The sequence below is a fragment of the Callospermophilus lateralis genome, unplaced genomic scaffold, assembly GCF_048772815.1.
Source record: "Callospermophilus lateralis isolate mCalLat2 unplaced genomic scaffold, mCalLat2.hap1 Scaffold_107, whole genome shotgun sequence".
NCBI classification, from domain to species: domain Eukaryota; kingdom Metazoa; phylum Chordata; class Mammalia; order Rodentia; family Sciuridae; genus Callospermophilus; species Callospermophilus lateralis.
The window spans coordinates 4,214,375-4,236,284 of NW_027510917.1; the positions used below are offsets into that span (position 1 = coordinate 4,214,375).

At 32.0% G+C, this 21,910-nt stretch overlaps 1 protein-coding gene across 1 annotated transcript in view; it reads left to right on the top strand.

The window, feature by feature from the left end:
- The first annotated feature begins 993 nt into the window (after window positions 1-993).
- LOC143388518 (cadherin-10-like) overlaps window positions 994-21,910 on the top strand; it is a 94,226-nt gene continuing 73,309 nt past the window's right edge. The window contains 4 exon segments of the mRNA XM_077108002.1: window positions 994-1,149; window positions 5,682-5,976; window positions 8,265-8,384; window positions 8,773-8,940. Of these exon segments, the coding sequence (XP_076964117.1) occupies window positions 994-1,149; window positions 5,682-5,976; window positions 8,265-8,384; window positions 8,773-8,940 (739 nt within the window).

Here is a 21,910-nt window from a genome sequence, read left to right on the forward strand (position 1 = left end):
TATGTCAGAAACTATTCAACAATATCTGATATTTTTACAACAATGAACATGAAAATGAACTGAAATTGTTAAATTCAGAGAATGTATGTTATAGTTCTCTTGATTCTTTTATCAAAATTCATCTTTCAGAGAACTATAAACACTACAAATGTGATTCTACTTATCTATACAATTATTTCTCAGATTTTGGACTGGAGTCAAATACTAACAATTACCAATATCTAAAATGGTCTTAATATTCTGAATAAGAAAGAATCTCACAATAAAAACAATAGAAGAAATTTCTCAGAACTAGTCATCTGACTTTTACAGGAAGTACTAGTATTTTTTTCTTTTCCTTTCCTTATCCCTCTCCCTCTCTTCCTCCCCCACCGCCCCCACCTCTCTCTCTCTCTCTCTCTCTCTCTCTCTCTCTCTCTCTCTCTTTCTCTCTCTCTCTCTCTTCTTTTCTTTTCTTTTCTTTTCTTTAGTTTCTTTCCTACCAAGAATTGAACCCAAAGGCACTTAATTACTGTGCCATATCCTCATCCCCTTTTATTTTTGATACAGGGTTTAACCAGGTTGCTTACAGCATCTCTAAACTGATTAGGCTGGCTTTGAACCTGTGATCCTCCTGCCACAGCCTCCTAAACCCCTGGCATGTGCCACTATGACTGGCTTGATATTTATTTTCACTTTTAAATTTTTTCAATATTTTTTTCTAGCCAAAAGTGGAAAAATGAGGTAAAAGCCTTTATGGATTCTTTCAGTAACATGTTAAACGTCTATGTACTCTGAAGATAGATTCTTTTATTGTTTTAGTGATATTTTCTTATTTTATGAATGAACAGAAAAAAAATGAACTGCTATCAAGAGGTAAAAGATTTGCTATGGTCTGAATATATGTTTCACCCTAAATTCACATTTTGAATCCCTATCCTCCAAGGTGATGGTATTAAATGGGCCTTTGGGTGGTGGTTAGAATGTGCAGGTTAAAAAGCCTTCAGGAATAAGATGGGTACAGTGCCCTTATATAAGAAGCCTCAGGCAGACCCCTGGTTCCTTCTGCCATGGAGGGCAAAGCCAGAAGGTACGGAAGAGAAGGTGTCAGCAGACCCTGAATCTGCTGACACATTGTTCTTGGACTTTCCAGCCTCCAGAACTGTGAATGTAAATTTCTGTTGTATAGAAATTATGTGTCTGTGGAGCTGATTATAGCAGACTGAACACTGTGAAACAAGGATCCTCCAACATGAACCCATCCTGGAGTTTACTCTTGATTTAACTTCCATGTAATAAACAATTGACTCTCTAGTTCCTAAGCTGGGTATTCCAGAGTTCCTTTTAGCTTATAAGCTTTATTTTATGTAAATATCTCAAATAACTGCTTTATTAGAAATTCTATAAAAATATCAGATATGTGCTACATTTCAAATTACCAGGCATTTATTAATCATTTATATTTCAAATAATTCTTTAATATAAATGGATTGCTTAGTTTTAAATATTACAACTAGTCAATATAAACAAACATAATGATGTTATAATTAAACATATCTGAATAAAGTTAAGGCATAGGAAGATGACTTTTAAATGTGCAGTGCAGTACCAGTTGTTCTATTTTCATTAGTTGTCATGTATCTTGCCATGTCCTTTATCTGCTTGTGAATTTACAAGTAACACAGCAGGTTGTGAATTTTTAATAGGCTTTCCTCAAGGAAAGAAAAGGTCAGTATTATCATAAATTTCTTCTTAAAGATTTGTGGCACAAATGTTTCACACCGCAAAACAGGTGTTAGTGAGAAACTAAAGCCATAATAATCTAATATTTTTTCCCTGTTTAAAGAAAACTTAGTCTCATATAATAAAATAGCACAAGACAAGTTCTTATGAAAGTTATTTCTCTGTAAATAGATGCGATAAGTTTTTTAACACATGTTCCATTGATGCCTCTTCTCTGCAACAAAAATAAGTGATCTTATTCAATTAAATGTTTAACAAATTCAAGCACTGACGCCTCATATCCAAATAAAAAAGGAAGAGTAATTAGAGGGTTGCAATCATAATAATTAATTATTGTCTGAACTTAGTAAATGAGGCAGAACAAGAAATAAAATGTATCACACATACACAGAATGATGGAAGGAAACAATGCCAGTGCACATGTGAATAGAGTATGCTCAGAAAAGATGATTGGAAAACTAAGGAGATATGTAAAAATAGAGGAGAAGGATTGCCCATTTGTCTCTTCCTATATCTGCTAGGAAAGCATCAGCATTCAGTGTCCCTGCAAGGAGCTGCCTTTAACAACCATGGGTTTTATCTTCGGGAAGAGGCATTTTCTTCAATCTCAAGAGTATAGGAATTCATTTCTCTGACTCATTTAATATGACAGATATCAATTTTAGTTTTTTACTTATACATTTCTCAATTTTTTAAAAACCCTTCTATCATTAAACAGAGGTTAATATCAAGACAGTAAATAAGGTCATTTTAATCTTTGTTTTCTTTTTGTTTGTTTTTAGTTGTAAATGGACACAATACATTTATTTTATTTATTTATTTTTAGGTGGTGCTGATATTTGAACCCAGTGCCTCACACATGACATGCTAGCCAAAAGCTCTACCACTGAGCTACGTGCTCAGTTCCAACATTTGTTTTTCTTTTTCTTTTCTTTGTTTCTTTTTTTTTTTAAATTCCTTTGCTTACTGTCTTTTTTTTTTTTTTTTTTTTTTTTTGCAGTACTTGAAATTTAATGCAGGGACACTCTTCAGTGATTTACATCCCCAGCCCTTTTTAATTTTTATTTTGAGACAGTGTCTGACTAAGTTGTTAAAGGTGGTCTCAAATTGCAAATCTTCCTGCCTTAACTTCCCTGGTAGCTGGGATTACAGCCGTGCATCACAACATCCAGCTTCATGTCTTACTCTTTTTAAAAAAAATATATTTATTTATTTATTACTCTTAACTAATATAATAGAGTTTACTTGTGGCCCTCTGTAAGTAAAGTTTTCTTTAAATACAAATTATCATTACTTCAATATTGTATAGTTCAAAAAATTATTGTCTATAGTTTCTTAACAATAAAACACAAATACATAGAGAAAACTAATGCGATGGTTAGAATTATAACTATTTTATTCTCTTAGTTATATTTCTGTTGGAGAAAGTAGACATCCTTCATTTTCCAATTTTTAATGTCACAGTCTGACTTACAATTCTCATCTCTTTGATTCCCTGCTACATGTACAATTTTCTAATCCAATGGAAACTCCCACAGTATGTGATCCAATTATAGGATCTAATTTTTACTCTCTGTAGTATAATATAAGTATAGGTAAAAATCCTGCTGTGATTTATATTCTAAAATTCAGCATTATAGAAATTAATATCTCACCATATGAGCAGCTTTATAAATATGTTTTATTGATTAGAATAGTTGAACTGATTTTAATCAGTTTCATATCTTGCTTTATATCCTTGACCAAAATTCATGTTCTATATTCATCCTCTTTTCTAAGATGTAAAATTTGTAAAATGGAAAACTTTTCCTAGTTCAAATGTCTTCTTATTCTTAATTGGGTAGTTTGGTTGTGTATACTTAACAAACCCTCCATTATTCCTGTAGGCTAGTTTGGTAGCTGTCCTGTGAATATCCATCCACACTTTGTTTGAATCTTTCATTGAACTAGAATGAAATTTTTGATTTCACTTAGTTGTACCTGACTCTTCTGATAATAAACAAATATTTATCCATTCAAATTACTGAATGAATAAAAAAAATCAGAACTGTCTATTGCAAACCATAAAGTCATCTGTTCAAATGATGGATATTGATATTATCAATGCTCTTTTCTTGAATTATTTTGATTCCCAGGCAGAAAGAAATGTGCAATGCCTAGATCTGCCATATGGAAAATTGCCACTGTGTGGTACATGCATATAATTGGAAAGTTTCCCAGCAACTATGTGCATTTTCATTTACTAAAAAGCATCAATCTTGTGACTTTTTGAGAATGGTTCCCTGGACAACACAATCATATGTTACTTCTAAGAGCTTTTCAGTTAAAAGTAGATATTTCCTGAGTTTTCCACCCCTACCTTACTGTTTATGAATAGCTAAAAATGTATTTAAAATTTTGTTCTCTAATTTCTTTATCTTTGTCTCTAAAGTGAATATGCCTTTTGGGTTTTCTGTCTTGCATTATATTTGTAATAATGAGTTATCAATCCTGAAATAAGAGAAATAAAAATATTTTTCAAGAGTTGATAGGTAAATACAAATTACTGATAATCATTAAAAATCAAACTACTTTTGTTGATAGTGCTAATATTAGAAATTAAGAAAAATCTACAATTTATTAAATATATCTTAAGGCAAATAATAAAAATTTGAAGTGTAATATTTTGTTTCAAATAATAAAACTGTAATCCTAACATAAAAATGTTTACTGGTTGTGTGCTACAAGTGAAGAAAACCTTACAATCCTTGTGGTTTTCAAAGCCAAACTTCGTGCTTCCTATGGCCAACCTCATTCCTTAAGGACACAAATCCAGTGGAAGGCAAGAGATACACTCACTAGAATCCATATCCATTTTTATAATCCACAATGCATGAGGGACACATTACTACCTGCTCAAACATCCTTGGGCTTCCTTTAGGTTCTATGGGTATCTCTTCTCCAAGTCTTCTTAAGACCAAATTCACTCACTGATACCTGTATCCATAAGTCTGGGGGCTGACCTTATAGGTGGGTATCTGGTGAAAGGCAGAATATATGGAACTTTCCCATGACACACAGATTCCTGGGTTTGCATTTGTACTCACTCTGATGGTACTGGAATGGGATGTCCATGTGGATGCATGCAAAGCTCTTTGATGTGAATTAATTTTGAAAGATTGAGTGTGGTTTTCTTTGGACACAAGCAAGGAAGAAAGAAAAAGACTTGCCCTGCATTGTCTTGCCATTTAAGGATTTTAAGAAGATAGATTTGATAAGGCAAGAAGCCAGAACATTTTTTATTTTATAGTTTCCTATTTTTTTTAGTAATAAGTATCAAATAATTTTTAATTTGACTTACGACATATATATTGTGTGTTTTTTTGTAGATTTCTATCTGAACTTGTGCTATGAGACCTACAAACATTTATGAGGTAGTCTCTGTCTTTTGTTTGAACCAAAAATGGTGTATATTTTTCCTAAAGTATACACTATGCTTTTCAGCTTTGTCTATCTTACAAATCCTAAAATATTTCTAATTCCCCGATAGAAATACAATGACTAATAATAAGTTTGTAGAAGGTGAAATTCCTGCAAAATATGAGAGTTAAAGACTTTTCCATACAGCAAAAGATTGAGAGAACTGTTTACAACAACACATCAAGACTGATGGTTGCTGTCTCAATCAGATTTATTTGCCCATGAAAATGGTTATTTACCAAGTAAAGGGAAGAAGGGATTTGGTTCATTTTATTACTTTTTCCCATTTATAAAAAAAATCACAATGATACATAAAAGACTATTCCTGGTGCTTAAAGCATATAAATGAGCGTTATCAAACCTATTCAACTCTCATTTCCAGAAGTAAGATTACTGACCCCATTATTCTGTGATGGGATTTGAAGGACCTTCTTTGAATTCTTTCAGCATTATTCGCCTTTAAACGTTATCATGGATATGCTCACTTTTATTTCCCATAGCTTCATTCAGACCAAGATAAAGGAGATGGATCACTCAAATATATTTTATCTGGAGATGGAGCTGGAACTCTTTTTATTATTGATAAAAAAACAGGTGATATTTATGCCACAATAAGAATTGATAGGGAGGAAATGGCCTTTTACACTCTACGTGCGCAAGCAATTAACAGAAGAACTCTGCGGCCAGTGGAGCCAGAATCTGAATTTATGATAAAAATCCATGATATCAATGACAATGAACCAACATTTCCAGAAGAAATTTACACAGCTAGTGTTCCTGAAATGTCTGTTGTAGGTAAGTTTATTTACAGCATTATGAAGATATTTAAAACATGAAAAATTTCAAGAAATACTTAAAATATTAGGATAAATTAACTGAAAACATTTTTTATATTCCTTATCAAGACTACATGTTTAACATTATTTTAGTTAGGAAATAAGGAAAAAAGAAATTAATTCATTTCACAGTGCTTGTGAATTTGTAAATCATATATATATACATATATATATATATATATATATATATATATATATGATAGATCTTCTTTTAAAAATTAATTAAAAATTGACTTTCAATAAAAAATGTGAGAATATTAATTTTATGTCACATGGATTTGTTTAACAGTTGTGTAAAATTCTGTCCTAGGATATAATTATAGTCATCTCTTTCTTTCCACAAAGGCTGGTTCAGGGCTGCCCACAGATACTGAAATTCTTGGATGCTCAATTTCCTCATATAAAATCGCACAGTATTTGCATACAATGAATACCCATCCACACATGTATTTTAAATCATTTCTAGATTATTTATAATACCTACTGCAATGAAAATGCTATAGAAATAGTAGCTATGCTACATTGGATAGAGACTATTACAGGAAAAACTTCTACTCATATTCAGTAGATATACATTTTTAAAAAATATTTTTGAACCTAGGAAAATTGAGTCCTAAAATAAAGAACCTGCAGATATAGGTGGCCAATGATTTTAAGAATAGTATTGCCTGTTGCAGTGGTTCACACATGTAAAGCCAGTCACTGGAGAGATGGAGGCAAGAGAATTCTAATCCTGAGGCCAGCCTGAGTAGCTTACTGAGAACCTGTCTCAAATAAATAGAAAGATTGGGGTTTATGGCACAGTGGAAGACCATTTGGCTAGCATTCACGAGGCCTTGGGTTTAATTACAGTACCACATACACACAAGAAAAATATTACTATTAATGCAATATAGAATTTTATCTATGTGTATTAGTTACAAATTACCAAAAGAGTTTATTTAGCTTATCTATATATACCAAATAATGGAATTCAATTACTGATTTATTTCTTATTATGTATTAAGATACTCATTTATTATAACACATATATGTATACATACACATACATATATGTATTTGTATACATAAAATATACATGTATATAAAAATATACAATATATTTAAACCTGCTGATATGAATCTCAAATTGAAATAAACCTCCAGTTGAAAACACACAATTAATCATTTGCTGGTAGAGAATTACAAGGTTGAATTTTGAAACTTATAAAACAGAAGTCATGAAAAGGGTAAAATTCAAGAAAGTGGAGTTTACTTTTTCAATTTAAATAAAAATAAACATATTTGTAGGAGAATAATGCTAATACTGTCATTTTTAATTAGATAGAGGATGACAAAGAATTAAATGCACCAAGAAATTCAGATAATATTTTTAGAGAGACACACATTTGAATTTAATACAAATACACACATTTCAAATGTATGTACATTTTTTTAAACTGATGTGACCGCTATGATGACTTTTTTTTTTTTACATGTAACAATTTAAATAGTAATGTTTTAAACTGCAATTCTCAAAAGATTTGGTCTGGATTGTTATTTAATGTTTACTTACTAAATTCCAAGGGCTTGGGACAATCACCTAACTCTAAAGCCCTTATAAATATCATGAACTTTATTAGATTTTAGTAGTTCATAAAAATTAGGATCATCTTAGATTGTTTCTAAGTTTAGAATTTAATATATTCATAAAGATGTATTCTAGATCAGATGTTAATTATTTTTAGAGTTAATTAGTGCAGGGGTGAGGAAGAGAACAGACTTATTACTTTGTGCTTAGATATGCCTTTAAAAAAACAAATCTATTATATAAAAATAAATTTAAATATCAAAACTGAGAATTTGAAAAATGATCATATTTGTTAACATTTGAAAAACTGCAGCATTATCTATTTTATACATAAAATACTGTTGATTAAATATAGATTATGCAGTTGAACTTAAAGTTGAACTGCAGTAACACTATATAAATATAAAAATCAAATATTTATACTTTATCATCTTACTATAAAGCCCTTATAAATATGAACTTTATTTCAGTAGTTCATGAAATACACACACACACACACACACACACACACACACACACACACACACATATAATTGATTATCATCCAAATTATATGTAAAAGTTTTATTAAGTGGTCATTATTAAAGACAAACATCAATGAAGTCTTCAATGAAAACGAGTGCTTTTGCTCCTCCTTCTGGTACTGTGCAGAACTAAGCTGAGTTTGGATACTTCAGGTTCTTCTGTGGTACAAGTCACAGCTACAGATGCCGATGACCCTTCCTATGGGAACAGCGCCAGAGTCATTTACAGCATACTTCAAGGGCAGCCCTATTTCTCTGTGGAGCCGGAAACAGGTCAGGAATAATGAATCGGTGTTCATTCATTTAACCATCTTTGTCATCTTTATTAGTACAGAGAGGGGAGAATGAGAACAAAGCATTAATACTCAGGAAAGTCTGAGGATGCCACAATTAAAGATGACAAAACTCAATGTTAAAATATCAAATATGCTAATGGAAATGTAATTGTTTTCGTGTTTTTATACATGGATTCAGATGACTCTAGAATACACTGGGAACTGCCAGAAAATATTTATATGGAATTATTTTTACAATTAATAGAAATCAATATCAAAAGAATATCTTTTAAAAATTCACTAGTCTAAAAATACTACTTGTGAGCTGAATCAAATAATAACTGAAAATCCAGTTAGAATAATGAAAGTATTTGTATTTTCTTCAGGTATCATCAGAACTGCTTTACCAAATATGAACAGAGAAAACAGAGAACAATACCAGGTGGTCATCCAAGCCAAAGACATGGGTGGCTAGATGGGAGGTTTGTCTGGGACCACCACAGTGAACATCACACTGACAGACATCAATGACAATCCACCTCGCTTCCCACAGAGTAAGTGGCCTTTAATGGTAATTTATGCTCATTCTGAAGAAAGTTTTAGAAATTTTTTTTTAAGTTTTAGAAAAATAAAACAAAATAGAGTTAAAAGAAGAAATAAAAAAGGAACTATCAATTTTATTTGAAACACTTGAAAATGTGCTAAACAAATGAACTAAAACTGTATGTTGATGAGTTCACTGTTATTCAAAATAAAATGAAATATTTCAGGCATATTTTATTCAGACAGGAGCTGTGATTAACAAACATCTTTATATTTATACATTTAGTTTAATATTTTACTGAAAATGCACTGTTATAATTAACAATTCACTCCTCTCTGTTTAGAACTTAATAAAAGGATGCTAGATTAAAGGTAGATTTTTATGATGCAAAATATAATTTGACAAATTATAAATACTTCATCAGAAAGGGCTATATAGAAAAATCTTCTAAAACCTGAGAAATATTTCCAATCACTGTGTATTTAATGTCAACTGTTAACACTTCAAATCCTCAAAATAAATTCAGGATATATTAAGACCCCCTAGCTCTGCCCTTATAATTCATACATTTATTCTTTTTTTCTTGTACAAATTTGTGTGACTACATGCCTAATTGTACATACAGAGAATGATAATGAGTCTCAGTGGACACACCCAAGACCAAATCAATTTTTTTCTATTCTAAAAGAGCCTATACTTCAAGATGGAATTTAATGTTGTTAGAAATGAGACATAAAAATCAAATTCTAGTGATAATCTAATTTCTCATCACTTGCTGAATATTTACTTCTAAATATATCTCCATTTCAGTTAGTGTTTTGGTTTAAATATTTTCCTAATAAAATATTAAAATATAAAATGCAATGGCTTTTTGTGATATTTGTATCTTTGAAGACTATTACTCAGAATGAATGGTAGTGTAAGAATTCACTGTGGGTTTCTTTTTTTCTTTCTTTTTTTTGCTATTTATTTATTTACTTTTGTAGTTCTAGATGGACAGCATGCCTTTATTTTATTTATTTACTGAGCTATAGCCCCAGCACTGTTGGATGATTTGAAAGCATTTTATTCTTTTCTCTGTTTTTTTAATCAAAATGTGATTATTAGTAGTGTATTTTTTTAATTATATTGCCTACAATTACTTATGTGAAGGAATGTTAAGTTCAGATAGAACCTTCTTCAGAAGACCAATGGCCTGCCTCTGTACCCATGGCGACTGCTTGCTGGGTGTTTGATGCAAGTGCCCATCACACATAAGGTTGATCCCAGGACAATGAGGAAGGATGGCATCCATGTACTCTATTTTCAAGAAATCAGGTTTCATCTTCACATTATCTTTGTCAATTTACAATAAAAAGCAAACTGATAATAAATACACATAATTCCATAAAACAGGTTTAAAGATATAAACAATTTAAAAGAAATTTCATAACAGGAAAAAAAAAGAACACTGTAAATATACAAGATCATTAAGATGGAGAAAGAAGGACTGAGGTAGGGAGGAGGGTAGGGCGAGTAAGGTATTGGGGAGTTAAATTGATCATATTTTGTTTTAAAGTATGTATGAACATATCATATTAAAACCCACAATTCTGTATAATAAATATGCACCAATTAAAAATTAAATAAAACAAATTTTAGATTACAAATGTATTCCTGGCCACCTCTTATCTTGAGCCTTTTACCAGGAGAATGAACATGCAAATTGAAGAGAATAAGCCATAACTAATTAATTTCACAATGTACAATGAGCAAAGTATTTTGGAAAAAAAATGTATTTTATCAGTAGTTAATAATCATTTGGATTAGTACTATATTCTTAAATTCTCAGTAGTCTAAAATGCAGTCCATTCACTAATAGCACATTTGATAAGCAAATATATCGATTCTAATTAAATTAAGAAAATTAGACATTTTATAGGCAGTAATGATCAATGAAAATACACTTGATTATGTTTTCAATTGCTGTGAGTCCTTTATTCATTCATTTAATAAATATTTCTTTTTATTTTATTAACTTGAAATTTTTGATTGCCATCTCTTAGGCACAGTATATAAACCCTGCTGTAGTAACAGTGACAATAATAATCATTAAGATGCTAATAATAATGAAAGGAAAAAACTGCAATAATTTTTGCATTTTCTAAATGGCATTTTTATAGGTCACTGTGCCATATTATTTATTGACCTACCTTATTTAATCAGAACAACTCATTCAGATCAGTGTTATGATCTCAATTATATAAATGAGAAGAAAATGAGTGGTTAAAGATGTTAAGGCCAAAGTGATAGTTATGACAGAGATGTGTTGACATCAATGTTCAATTCTAAATGTGAAGCACAATATATTTAAAGGGATTTTAGCACATCCTGCTTCCTGACTCATTATTTTAAAATATGGATGGAAACATAATTTAGTGATTTTTATTTGCTAAATTATCTTTTATATTACGAACATTTGCAACTGTATCTGACTGTTGGGAACACTCAGTCATGGCAATTAGAATGTCATTTGATAGCCTAAATCATCTAACACTCAAGAAACTTGATTTTAATTTCTAATATCATTTTATTAGATACACAAAGTTAGTTCTGTTTATTTAATCTTTCATGTGCAATGTATCATAGAAATCTCATACTAACTTTGAAACTAAGAGTGGGTATAATAAAGAGAAAACCAATGCTGTCTACTAACAATATAATGTAAATTTAGAATGTTTGCTACATGTGTAAGTGTAAATTTTCTATCAGCCATGTTAAAAAAAATAAGGGAGACAGGAGGAATTTATTTTAATTATATACATGTATTTTTTTTTTAAATTTATTTTTGGTGTGTATGGACACAACACATTTTATTTGTATGTGGTGCTGAGGATCAAGCCTGGGTCCCACCTGTGCTAGGCGAGCATTCTCCTGCTGAGCCACAATCCCAGCCCTAATTATATATTTTTTAACCCAGTATTGTCCTTTATATATGTCATCAGTATAGGACACAGTTAGATAGTTTTCCATTCTTTTTCCCCTCCAAGTCTTATACTTGGGTCAAATATATTCCACTGTCATCAAATTTTAATTCAGATGAACTGCATTTTAAATGCATAGCACAAGAGTTTGAGTGATTTGATTGTAACCTGCCATATTTGCAGTTCAGGAGCAGATCCTGCGATCAACCTGCATGAGACTCAGTGATCTCGTACTTCTAAGAGCATTTTCACCTTGATGAACTAAACTGCACTTTCTATTTTCCAGTGTCATTAGTTAAACTGGACACTAGTATATACTTTGTGGCCTGATGTAAGACTAAATAAATAACTCTCTGAGGCATTGACTCACTGTCTAGCACTTAGTTTATTTATTTAGTGTCCAATAATGTTGATCTGTGCAAGTGCTGCTCTTTTAGCATCTTCATCTTTAAATATTATAAAAGTAGAGTCAAAACTTAAGCTTTCAATAAAGTTGAATCATCCAAATTTAATATTTCTCAATATGCTGCATAAATACTTCTGTCATTTGGAAGGGACAGGGACCCATGCAAGCTAAGATGTCCTGACTCATTTGTTTATTTTATTGTGTGAATTTATAACAGTGGTTCTCAGTTTAGGGCAATTTTGCCTGCAAGATGTCAATTGTCAATATCTTGACATATTTTTTTGTGTTACCTGGTGGGTCCTACTGACATCTAGTGGATGGATGCTGGGGAGGCTGCTAAGAATCCTTATAATAAAAAAGACAATTATTTAAGCCAACATATCAATAATATTTAGGTTGACATTTTAAAATATGTTAAATGAATAACAATTAATTCATGTGACTCAAAATATTTTTTCTAAGGTTGCCTCAATAAGTTTAAAAACTGAAAGTGCATAAAATTAGGCAATTTGATTTTCCTGAACCTCAATCCCTGTATATAAATCACTTGTTACTCATAATAATGTTGCAAATAATCAATAAGGTCAGATAAATAAAATGGCTTCAGTAATTCTCATAGCATATAATAGTATTTCAATACATGGATTTCCTCTTGAGAAGGAAAAGGGTAAATATCAAGGATTATATCTCAGTTTTCAAATTTTAGTGTTTTTCTTGTTCTGATGCCAAGCTGCCATTTATTAATGGTCAAATATTAAATAAAAACACCTCAAACCTGGAAAGATATATAATCATGAGTTTCACAATAAACTAAATGTGCTTGTCTCATAAATAACTGCTTAACACTATCTTTAATGAGGGCTACAGGGCAAATTAGTCAAATATTCAATGTTCCATGAGATTTGCTATTTCATGTTGCAAAAGTTAGAAAGATATTATATGTCCATACCTTAAATATATCTGTAATGCATCCCAATTTGAATATTTTAGGCCTATCCATCTACTTTTGTTCACTTCCTGTATGAATTTCCTAAAATCATAATAAAACCAAATAGGCTTTATGGAAATAATCTAAGCAAATATTAAATTACTGTAACTAGATTATAGTATTTTGGCAAAAGCAACTGGACAACAGGATTTTTTTCAAAATTACATTTTATTTATTTATTTTTAATAAAAACATCCCTGGAAAAATAATTCAATTTTGAGTCGAGAGTCTTGAGAAGGAAAAGGGTAAATATCAAGGCTTATATGAGAGATATCTCATCTATAGTGAGCATGCTAGGCCCAGTATCCTTACTTAAATGTTGCAGAGAACAGCTGCAGAACTCTACTCTCAATTTCTTTCAAGCAAAACAAAACAAAAACACCAGAAAGGAAGCCCCTCTTCTAGAGAAAAAGAGTTTGCAAAAGAAGTTAAACCGGTGGTCAGGTTTTCATTCACCTAGTTAGTGTTTAAGATTTGGCTCCAGTTTTTGAAGGAACTCCAAGTGTCAAGAAAGCAATAGGACTCAAGAAACTTGATTTGGTATACAAGACTGAGACTCAGGCAAAACATACAGACCTGACCCACAAATGGGATGCAAACCCTTGCAAAATTTTCAGAGGCTACAGCTATCTACACAACACTGAAACAAAATACAAAGGGAACAGATTACTTTACATTCTAGCTAAGGATGTGTCTGCTGTCCTAGCATTTACTCACAGAACTTATTTCGTACAACTGAGGTTGAGAAATCATAAACCAATAGCAAGTAAATTTATGTAACGTCAGGTTAGCTGAAATTTTACGAAGGGAAAACTTTTAAATTATAAACCAAAGATCATGCAATGAATGAAAAACCCTCATTTGTGGTATATTAGATATATGTCAAATTAATATGATATATTATATATTATTTATATATATATATATATATATATATATATATATATATATATATATACATATATATATGTATATATATAAGATACATCTCAAATTAATGAGAATCTGATATGGTATTTATTATATAGCATCCAGATTTATCCAAAGTGTACTCAGAATAGTGAATTTATTACTGTCTGTTATATTTTTTTTCCCATGAACTATTGAGAATAGTAACAAAAATCAGTTGTTGTCCACCATTTATTAATGACCTGAGAACTAATGCAAAATTTCTCACAGGAAAGTTTTTGTTAAAATAAATTATAGGTGATGGATGAGCTTTGTGATTGAACATTAATTTAACAAGACTCATCTTCTGCATATTTCAAAACCATCCCTTAGCTGGGCACGGTAGCATGTGCCTATAATCAGCTTTTCAGGCTGAGGCAGGAGGAGTGCAAGTTCAAAGCCTGCCTCTGCAACTTAGTGAGGTCCTGAGCAACTTTAGCGAGACCCTGTCTCAAAATAAAATACAAAATAAGGTTGGGGAGTTGGCTCAGTGGTCAAAGTGCCTCTGAGTTCAATCCCTGGTACCCAATAAAACAACAACAAAAAAAGAAAATGCTGTCTCTTCATATTTCCCTTCGATTATCACTAAAGATTATACACAACTATAACTATTTAAAAGAAAAAGTAAAAAACAATTCAGAATCACTGAGGTCTGGAAACAATTTCATATTTATATATGCTTTTTGTTCTTTTTATTTGGATGTTCTTTTTTATTACAGCTTTATAGTTATACATAGCAGTTGGGGTTATCCTGACAAACTTATCAATGCATGGAAATCAATTTCAGTTATGATCCCCCACTTTTTTCCTCCTCTTTTGCCCTCCCATTTTCTCTCCCCGCTCTGACTCATCTTTCTCTGCTTGACTTCCTTTTGTTTGTGTATAAATTTGTATTTGATTGGTTCTATATAATATCCTGTCCTTCCTTCCCTCTTTCCTTTATTTTACTCTAGCTTTCACATATGAGAGAGAACATTCAATTTTCAGTTTCTGATTTTGGCTTATTTCACTTTGCCTGATAGTCTCCATTTCCATCCATTTAGCAGCAAATGACATAATTTCATTATTTTCTATGCTGGAAAAAAAACCGTGTGTGTGTGTGTGTGTGTGTGTGTGTGTGTGTGTGTGTGTGTGTGTGTAATAATTTCTTATTCCATTCATCTATTGATGGGCATCTGGGTTGATTTCATAAATTAGCGATTGTGAATTGTGCTGCTATGAATATTGAGGTGGCTGATTTGCTACAGTATATCAATGTTAGACCTTTGGGGGCAATACAAAGGAGTGGGATAGCTGGGTCCCACATAGTGGCTCCATCCCTAATTTTTTAAGGATCGTCCATACTACTTTCCAGAATGGTTGTACTAGTCTGCAGTCCCACCCACAATGTATAAGTGTATCTTTTCCCCCACAATCTTATCAGCATTTTTTATTATCTGTAGTCTTGATTATTGCCATTCTGACTGGAATGATGCAAAATATTAATGCACTTTTAATTTGCATTTCCCTGATTGCTACAGATCTTAAACATTTTTTCATGTATTTGTTGGCTATTTGTGTTTCTTCTTTTGAGAAGTTTCTGTTTAGTTTTGGGGTTTTTTTTGCACATTTATTGATTGGGTCATTTTTTTAGTTCATTGTATATGCTGGATATTAATCCCCTACTGGAGGAGGAGTAGCTGGCCAAGATTTTCTCCCACTCTATAGTCTCCCTCTTCATACTATTAATCATTTCCTTTGCTGTGGAAAAGCTTTTCAGTTTAATGACATCCCACTTATTGATTCTTGGTTTTATTTCTTACACTTTGGGGATAGGTGTCAGCACTGATATGGTGGAGTGTTGACCCTTATATTTTCTTCTAGTAGTTTTAAAGCTTCCAGACTATTTTCTTAATCTAATACATTTCAATCTGAGTTTTTTGCAGTGTCTAGTTTTATTTTTCTACATATAACTTTCCAGTTTTCCCAGCACCATTTGTTAAAAAAGCTATCTTTTCTCCAAGATATATTTTTGGCACCTTGGTCAAATATTAGATGACCTATTGGTATGTAGATTTGTCTCTGTGTCTTCTATTCTATTCTATTGGTCTTTATGTTTATTTTGATGCCAACACCATGCTGTTTTTGTTACTACCTCTTTGTAGTATGTTTCAGATTAGAAATTGATCAGATATTGTGATTCCTCTTGCTTCTCTTTTCCTGTTTAGTATTGCTTTGGCTATTCTGGATCTCTTATTCTTCCAAATGAATTTAAGAATTGTCTCTTCTAATTCTTTGAAGAATATCAGTGGTATATTGATGGGGATTGAATTAAAGCTATACAATGCTTTTGGCAGAATGTCCACTTTGACAATAATGCTTCTGCCTATTCAAAAATATGGGATGTCTTTATCTTCTAAAATTGTCTCCATTTTCTTTCTTCAGTGTTCTATACTTTTCACTGTAGAGCTATTTTTTCTCCTTGGTTAGGTTAATTCCCAAGTATTAATTTTTTTTTTTTTGGTCATTGTGAATGAGATGGTTTTTCTGATGTCTTATTCAACTCAATCAGTATTGGAGTATAGGGGAGCTATTGACTTATGGGTATTGATCTTATATCCTGCTATGTTGCTAACCTCATTTATAAACTGTAAAAGTCTTCTGGTACAGTTTTTTGAATCTTATAGAATCATATCATTGGCAAACATAGATCGTTTGACTTCTTATTTAGTTTTATCCCTAAGATTTCCTTTTCTTTTTTGCATGCTCTGGCTAATGTTTCAAGAACTATATTGAATAGGAATGGTGAGAGTGGACAGCATTGTCTTGTTCTTGATTTTAGAGGAAATGCTTTTAGTTTTTCCATTTAGTATGATGTTGATGTTCTTGATTGATGACTTATATTATCCCATTAATTTCTTGTAAGTATAGATTATATGTTTTGCTCAAAATAAACAAGATAGAACAATATTATAAAATAATAGGTATTTTTATAGCATGTGCTAAATAGTATAAAATATAACACAAACATTCTCATTTAATCTTCACAACATGTGTATGAGGAAGACTATTATAATTTTCTCCCTCCTTTTATTAGTTAAAACAATAGAAATTTATAAACTGAAGTCACTATTCATAATTATGCAGTTGGAATAGAAGGAACAGCCTGAAGACTGACATAATTTGGCTCTCAATTCTGTACTTCTAAGCAGTATAAAAAGAAAATAGTACATTAAAAAATTGTTCCTCCATCTTGCATTCCACTTTTAGTTAATTATATGATTCACTTTACACATCTGGATTATAGGGTCAGCTTCAAGGAGGACACACTGAATTCTTCAACATCTAAGCATTTTGGTACAAGAGCATGAAATCATACCTTCATAGGTGGGTGCTTTTGTGATACTTAAAGACCAAACATGACTGGTCCTTTTCGTGAGTTCTCTATACTGCTTGGGCAGATGCATAATCAAGTTTTCACTAGACAAGGTCTTTCAAGGAAATTTTATATGATATGCATAGGAATTTAAGGCATGTATATTCAGGGAGCTCTGAGACTACCATAATCCCTGCCTGGTACCAAAGAGATTTGATTTAATAACTGCTGGTTTTCTCTTTGTAAATAGAGTCAACCTCCCCTCAACTGGGGATCCAAAGATAATGTAGGCCCCAGGCTGATCTGCATATTTTAAAGTTAGCAAGCACTTTTCAACTAGAGTAACTGTCAGGTATGTCCCAAGGAAGATGCTTCAGCTTGAAAAGAAAATAAAATTTAAAATGTTTCTTTTCACCTTCTTATTTTCTAGAAAAAAATAAATATACTCATGTTTCACAGAACTGTTCTATAATTTATTTAGTTAGATATAGTGTGATTTTTACTGCAACCATGAAAATAATGTCAAATAATTGTTGGATTTTTTCCCTCTTCGCCCCAATGCCTACAGTTTGCAAGAATTACACAGAAATAATATTATTAAGAATTTGTCAATTTAATAAATATTGATTAAATTCCTAGTGTGTGTCAAGAACTATGCTGGGAAATAATAATAGTTTATAATAATCATAAAGCAAGTATTAAGAAGCAGGGTAGACCCACAATAATCTGCATTTGGATAAAGTATAGAGATTGATTCTCTCTCTCTCTCTCTCTCTCTCTCTCTCTCACACACACACACACAGAGTTTATGATGTCACTTTGTAATTTATCTTACAATCTTGATGCTTTTGCATGCATATATTGTGTTTATAAATATATATCATGTGTATAAGTGAAAATACAAATGTATACACCACATATATATACAAAACATGAATGAACATGTAAGTAGAGATTATCTATGAAGATCAGTGCTACAGCTATCAAAGACTGCTGTAACACAAATGATGTGCCCTCTCACATGTAAAACCATCAGTAAAGAGAAAATTATCTAAAACTCCCTCTAAAATAAACAACAACAACAACAAAAATATTGGCACTGAGGCAAAGAGCATTTTTTTGTTTTGTTTTGTTTTGTTGCTAGAACAGAGTGAACACCATTGGTATTCAGTGAAAGGTGTATGATTTAGCATGGTGGGGCCCCAGTGTTCAAAGCAGGGATTGTGAAAGAAATGAATTGCAAGCAGTGTTAGTATCAGGAGAAGGGCTGAATATAAAGCACTGCATGTATTATCTAAGAGATCCTTACTATTTTCAAAGCATCAGGCATAGCTCTTCTTTTTGACTAATTGTTTTGATATCAGTGAAGCATGCTACTTGGACAGGAAAGGCAAGAATTGATGAGAGTCTGAACTAATGCTGAGGAGAGGAGGGATTTGAGATTATAGTGTATTTAAGGAGGTGATCCACAGGACTTAGAAACCAGGTCGATAAAAGATTTGTGGGATAAAAGGTAAAATATCAATACAAAGATACTTTCACGCTTTCTACCAGACAAGTCTCTTTGAAGAGAAAGAGATTTCAATTCAATTTGAACATTTTGAATTGAGAGAGCTAAAGAAAGACAGTGGGTTATAAATATCTATAACCAGTAAAAAATGACTATCGGAGCTATGTATGTGACACACAAGTGAACACAGATGTGACCAATCTTGGCTAAAGGTTTAGGGTGACCGCAAGTGGGAAAATATACTATTTCCCACATGTGATAAAATCATATGAGTTCAAGAGAAATCAGAAATACAGAAATATGTAAAAACTCACTTGCAATATTCCAGTTATTCTAAAGGAAACTTGACCTACACCAATCAACTTGGCATTTTGTGTAATGGGATTCAAAGTCCTTCTGTATCATGATACTCTCTAGAACAAACTTGTGTATGTGTGTGTGTGTGTGTTTGTTTGTGGTGTGTGTGTCTGTGTGTGTTTTTGTGTGTTCGTGTGTGGTGTGTCTGTGTGTTTAAATAAGTGAGGTATGGAAAATTAGGCTGTTGTTTAAGAATTTTTAATGCACTTAAAATTTCAGGTGAGACATATTGTCTGTCAGAAGACTGAATAGTACTATATCTAAGAATGATTAACTTAAGGTTTATCATAACCTTCCCCAAACCTATATACTTTTTATGTTTGTACACATTGCAATTCTGCATAACTGTTGATGCCAATTAACTCAGAGACAATTTCAAAGAAATGTATAAAGATAAATTCTAAAAACTATGGGGATCACTGGCAGCCTATCTGAAAGCTTTGTCATGCTACTTTCCTCAATGGTATAAACAGGAAACTAATATATTATGAAGAATCTCTGTTTGCTCCAATTTAACTTAAATGCCCAAAGCTAAGTTTGTGATAAGGTCTCCAGGGTTCACAAATATAGGTTTCTCTCTTTCCTCTGATGAGTATCTTCAATTCCAAAGGCTTAGCACTTCCTCAGTCTCTAGTGTGACTTTCAATTCTCCTCTGCTTTCTCCTAAATGCCCATTTAGCATTGCATAATTTCCTTAACTACTCTGCAGTTGCCTCCAAGGAGCTTTATCTAGTTTTTAATTTCTTCCTGTTAAGCTCAATAAAAAACATCTTTTAAACATTATACAATGGAATGGTTTATAAACATGCATAATTGTGTCATTTTTCTTGAAGCAAGTATTGTTTGAGATTATTATGCAGCATAGAGATGTTACCATAAGATTGCACAGAAAGCAAATAAAAAATTAAACTAATGTTAAATTATTTTGTTGATTCACATGTGTGGTGCTTTTTTATCTCAACTCTGGAAAATCAGAGCACTCTTATATAAATGTGAATAGCAACAAGGGCAGGGAACAAAGGATAAAGACAAATTACAGCTCTTTGAACCTCATTGTTTTTGAATCAACAAAACAAAACAGTAGCTATTTGGGGCTAAATTCAAAAACTGAAGGTGAAAAATTTGCCTGTCTTCCCCTCTCGCTGATTTCTGCCACTTCTTGTGTGGCTCTTAGGGAAGTCTGTGTCACATTTCTTACTTTGCCTGTCTTATGTCTGTCCTCCAATGTTTCTTACCCACATTGAGGTATCGATGATTTCAATTCTGGTGCACCAATCTGTAATGTTTTTAATATTCCAGTGAAAAGTCCTATTGATCAAATGTATGGTAGAACAAGTGACTTGAAATATCAGTCTCAAATGTCAGAAGCAGAAAACAACAACAACAACACAGAAATAACTCAAAATCTTTTGAAATCTTTAATAATGACAATTCAGGTGCTGTGCAAAAGCATGTTTATTAAAGTAACCATATATTTTGTTCAGTTTTCAGGGAACCTTCTCTGCAACATCACTGTCTAGATTTTTACTTGCTTATTACAATTCTTTGTATGCTTTACAGAAATGGCAATTACCTGTCTCCTCACATTCTTGCCTTGGCCAGAGCATACTTACCAGGAAGAATTATTTATCTGCCCTCAACTTTAAAAGAGAAGCAGATGATTCAATCTGACACCTGAGAATGAATTTAAAACAACTATAAATTGGAATTGATAGGGAAGCATACCACATAATTAAAGATCCATCAACTGTAAGATAAAAAATAAGAAGCATGCAAATAGATGTCTTTAAGGAGAAATTAAACTTAAGATGGGTGACAGGTGCTCCTTTGCCTTAGTCACTGTGTAAGTAACAATCTTTGCACCTTTTCCAGCTCTCCTCTGCTGCATGCCCTATGTGGTAAATGCTCTTGTAGGGAGAACAGACTGGCTCTCAATTAAATCAATTTCAGTGAACTTGACAAACTGAAATACTTGTATTCAACACACAGGACATGCAAATAAATAAAGTATGAATAAATCATTCTTCCATGTGTTTAAAATGTAGAGAAACACTTTTTAATTTTGAAAAATACTCAATAAATCTTGCCCTAAGAATGGTTTTCGAGTAATTCTGAAAAAGAAGCATTATTAAAGTATACATGTAGGACCCTGAATAAAAGTATTTTGAATGAATTAACTACTGAAATTGACGTGCCATGAAACCAACTGTGATATGTGTACAACATTTTTTTTTCCTTTTTGGTACTGGGAATTGAACCCATGAGTACTTAACCACTGTGCTACATCTGGAGCCCTTTTATTATTTATTTTCAGACAGGGTCTCATTAAGTTGCTTATGGCCTTGTTAAATTGCTGAGGCTGGCTTGGGATCCTTCTGCCTCAAACTCCTGAGCTACTGAGATTATAGGCTTGTGCCACTGTGCTCAGCAACATATGTATTTTTAATAAATCT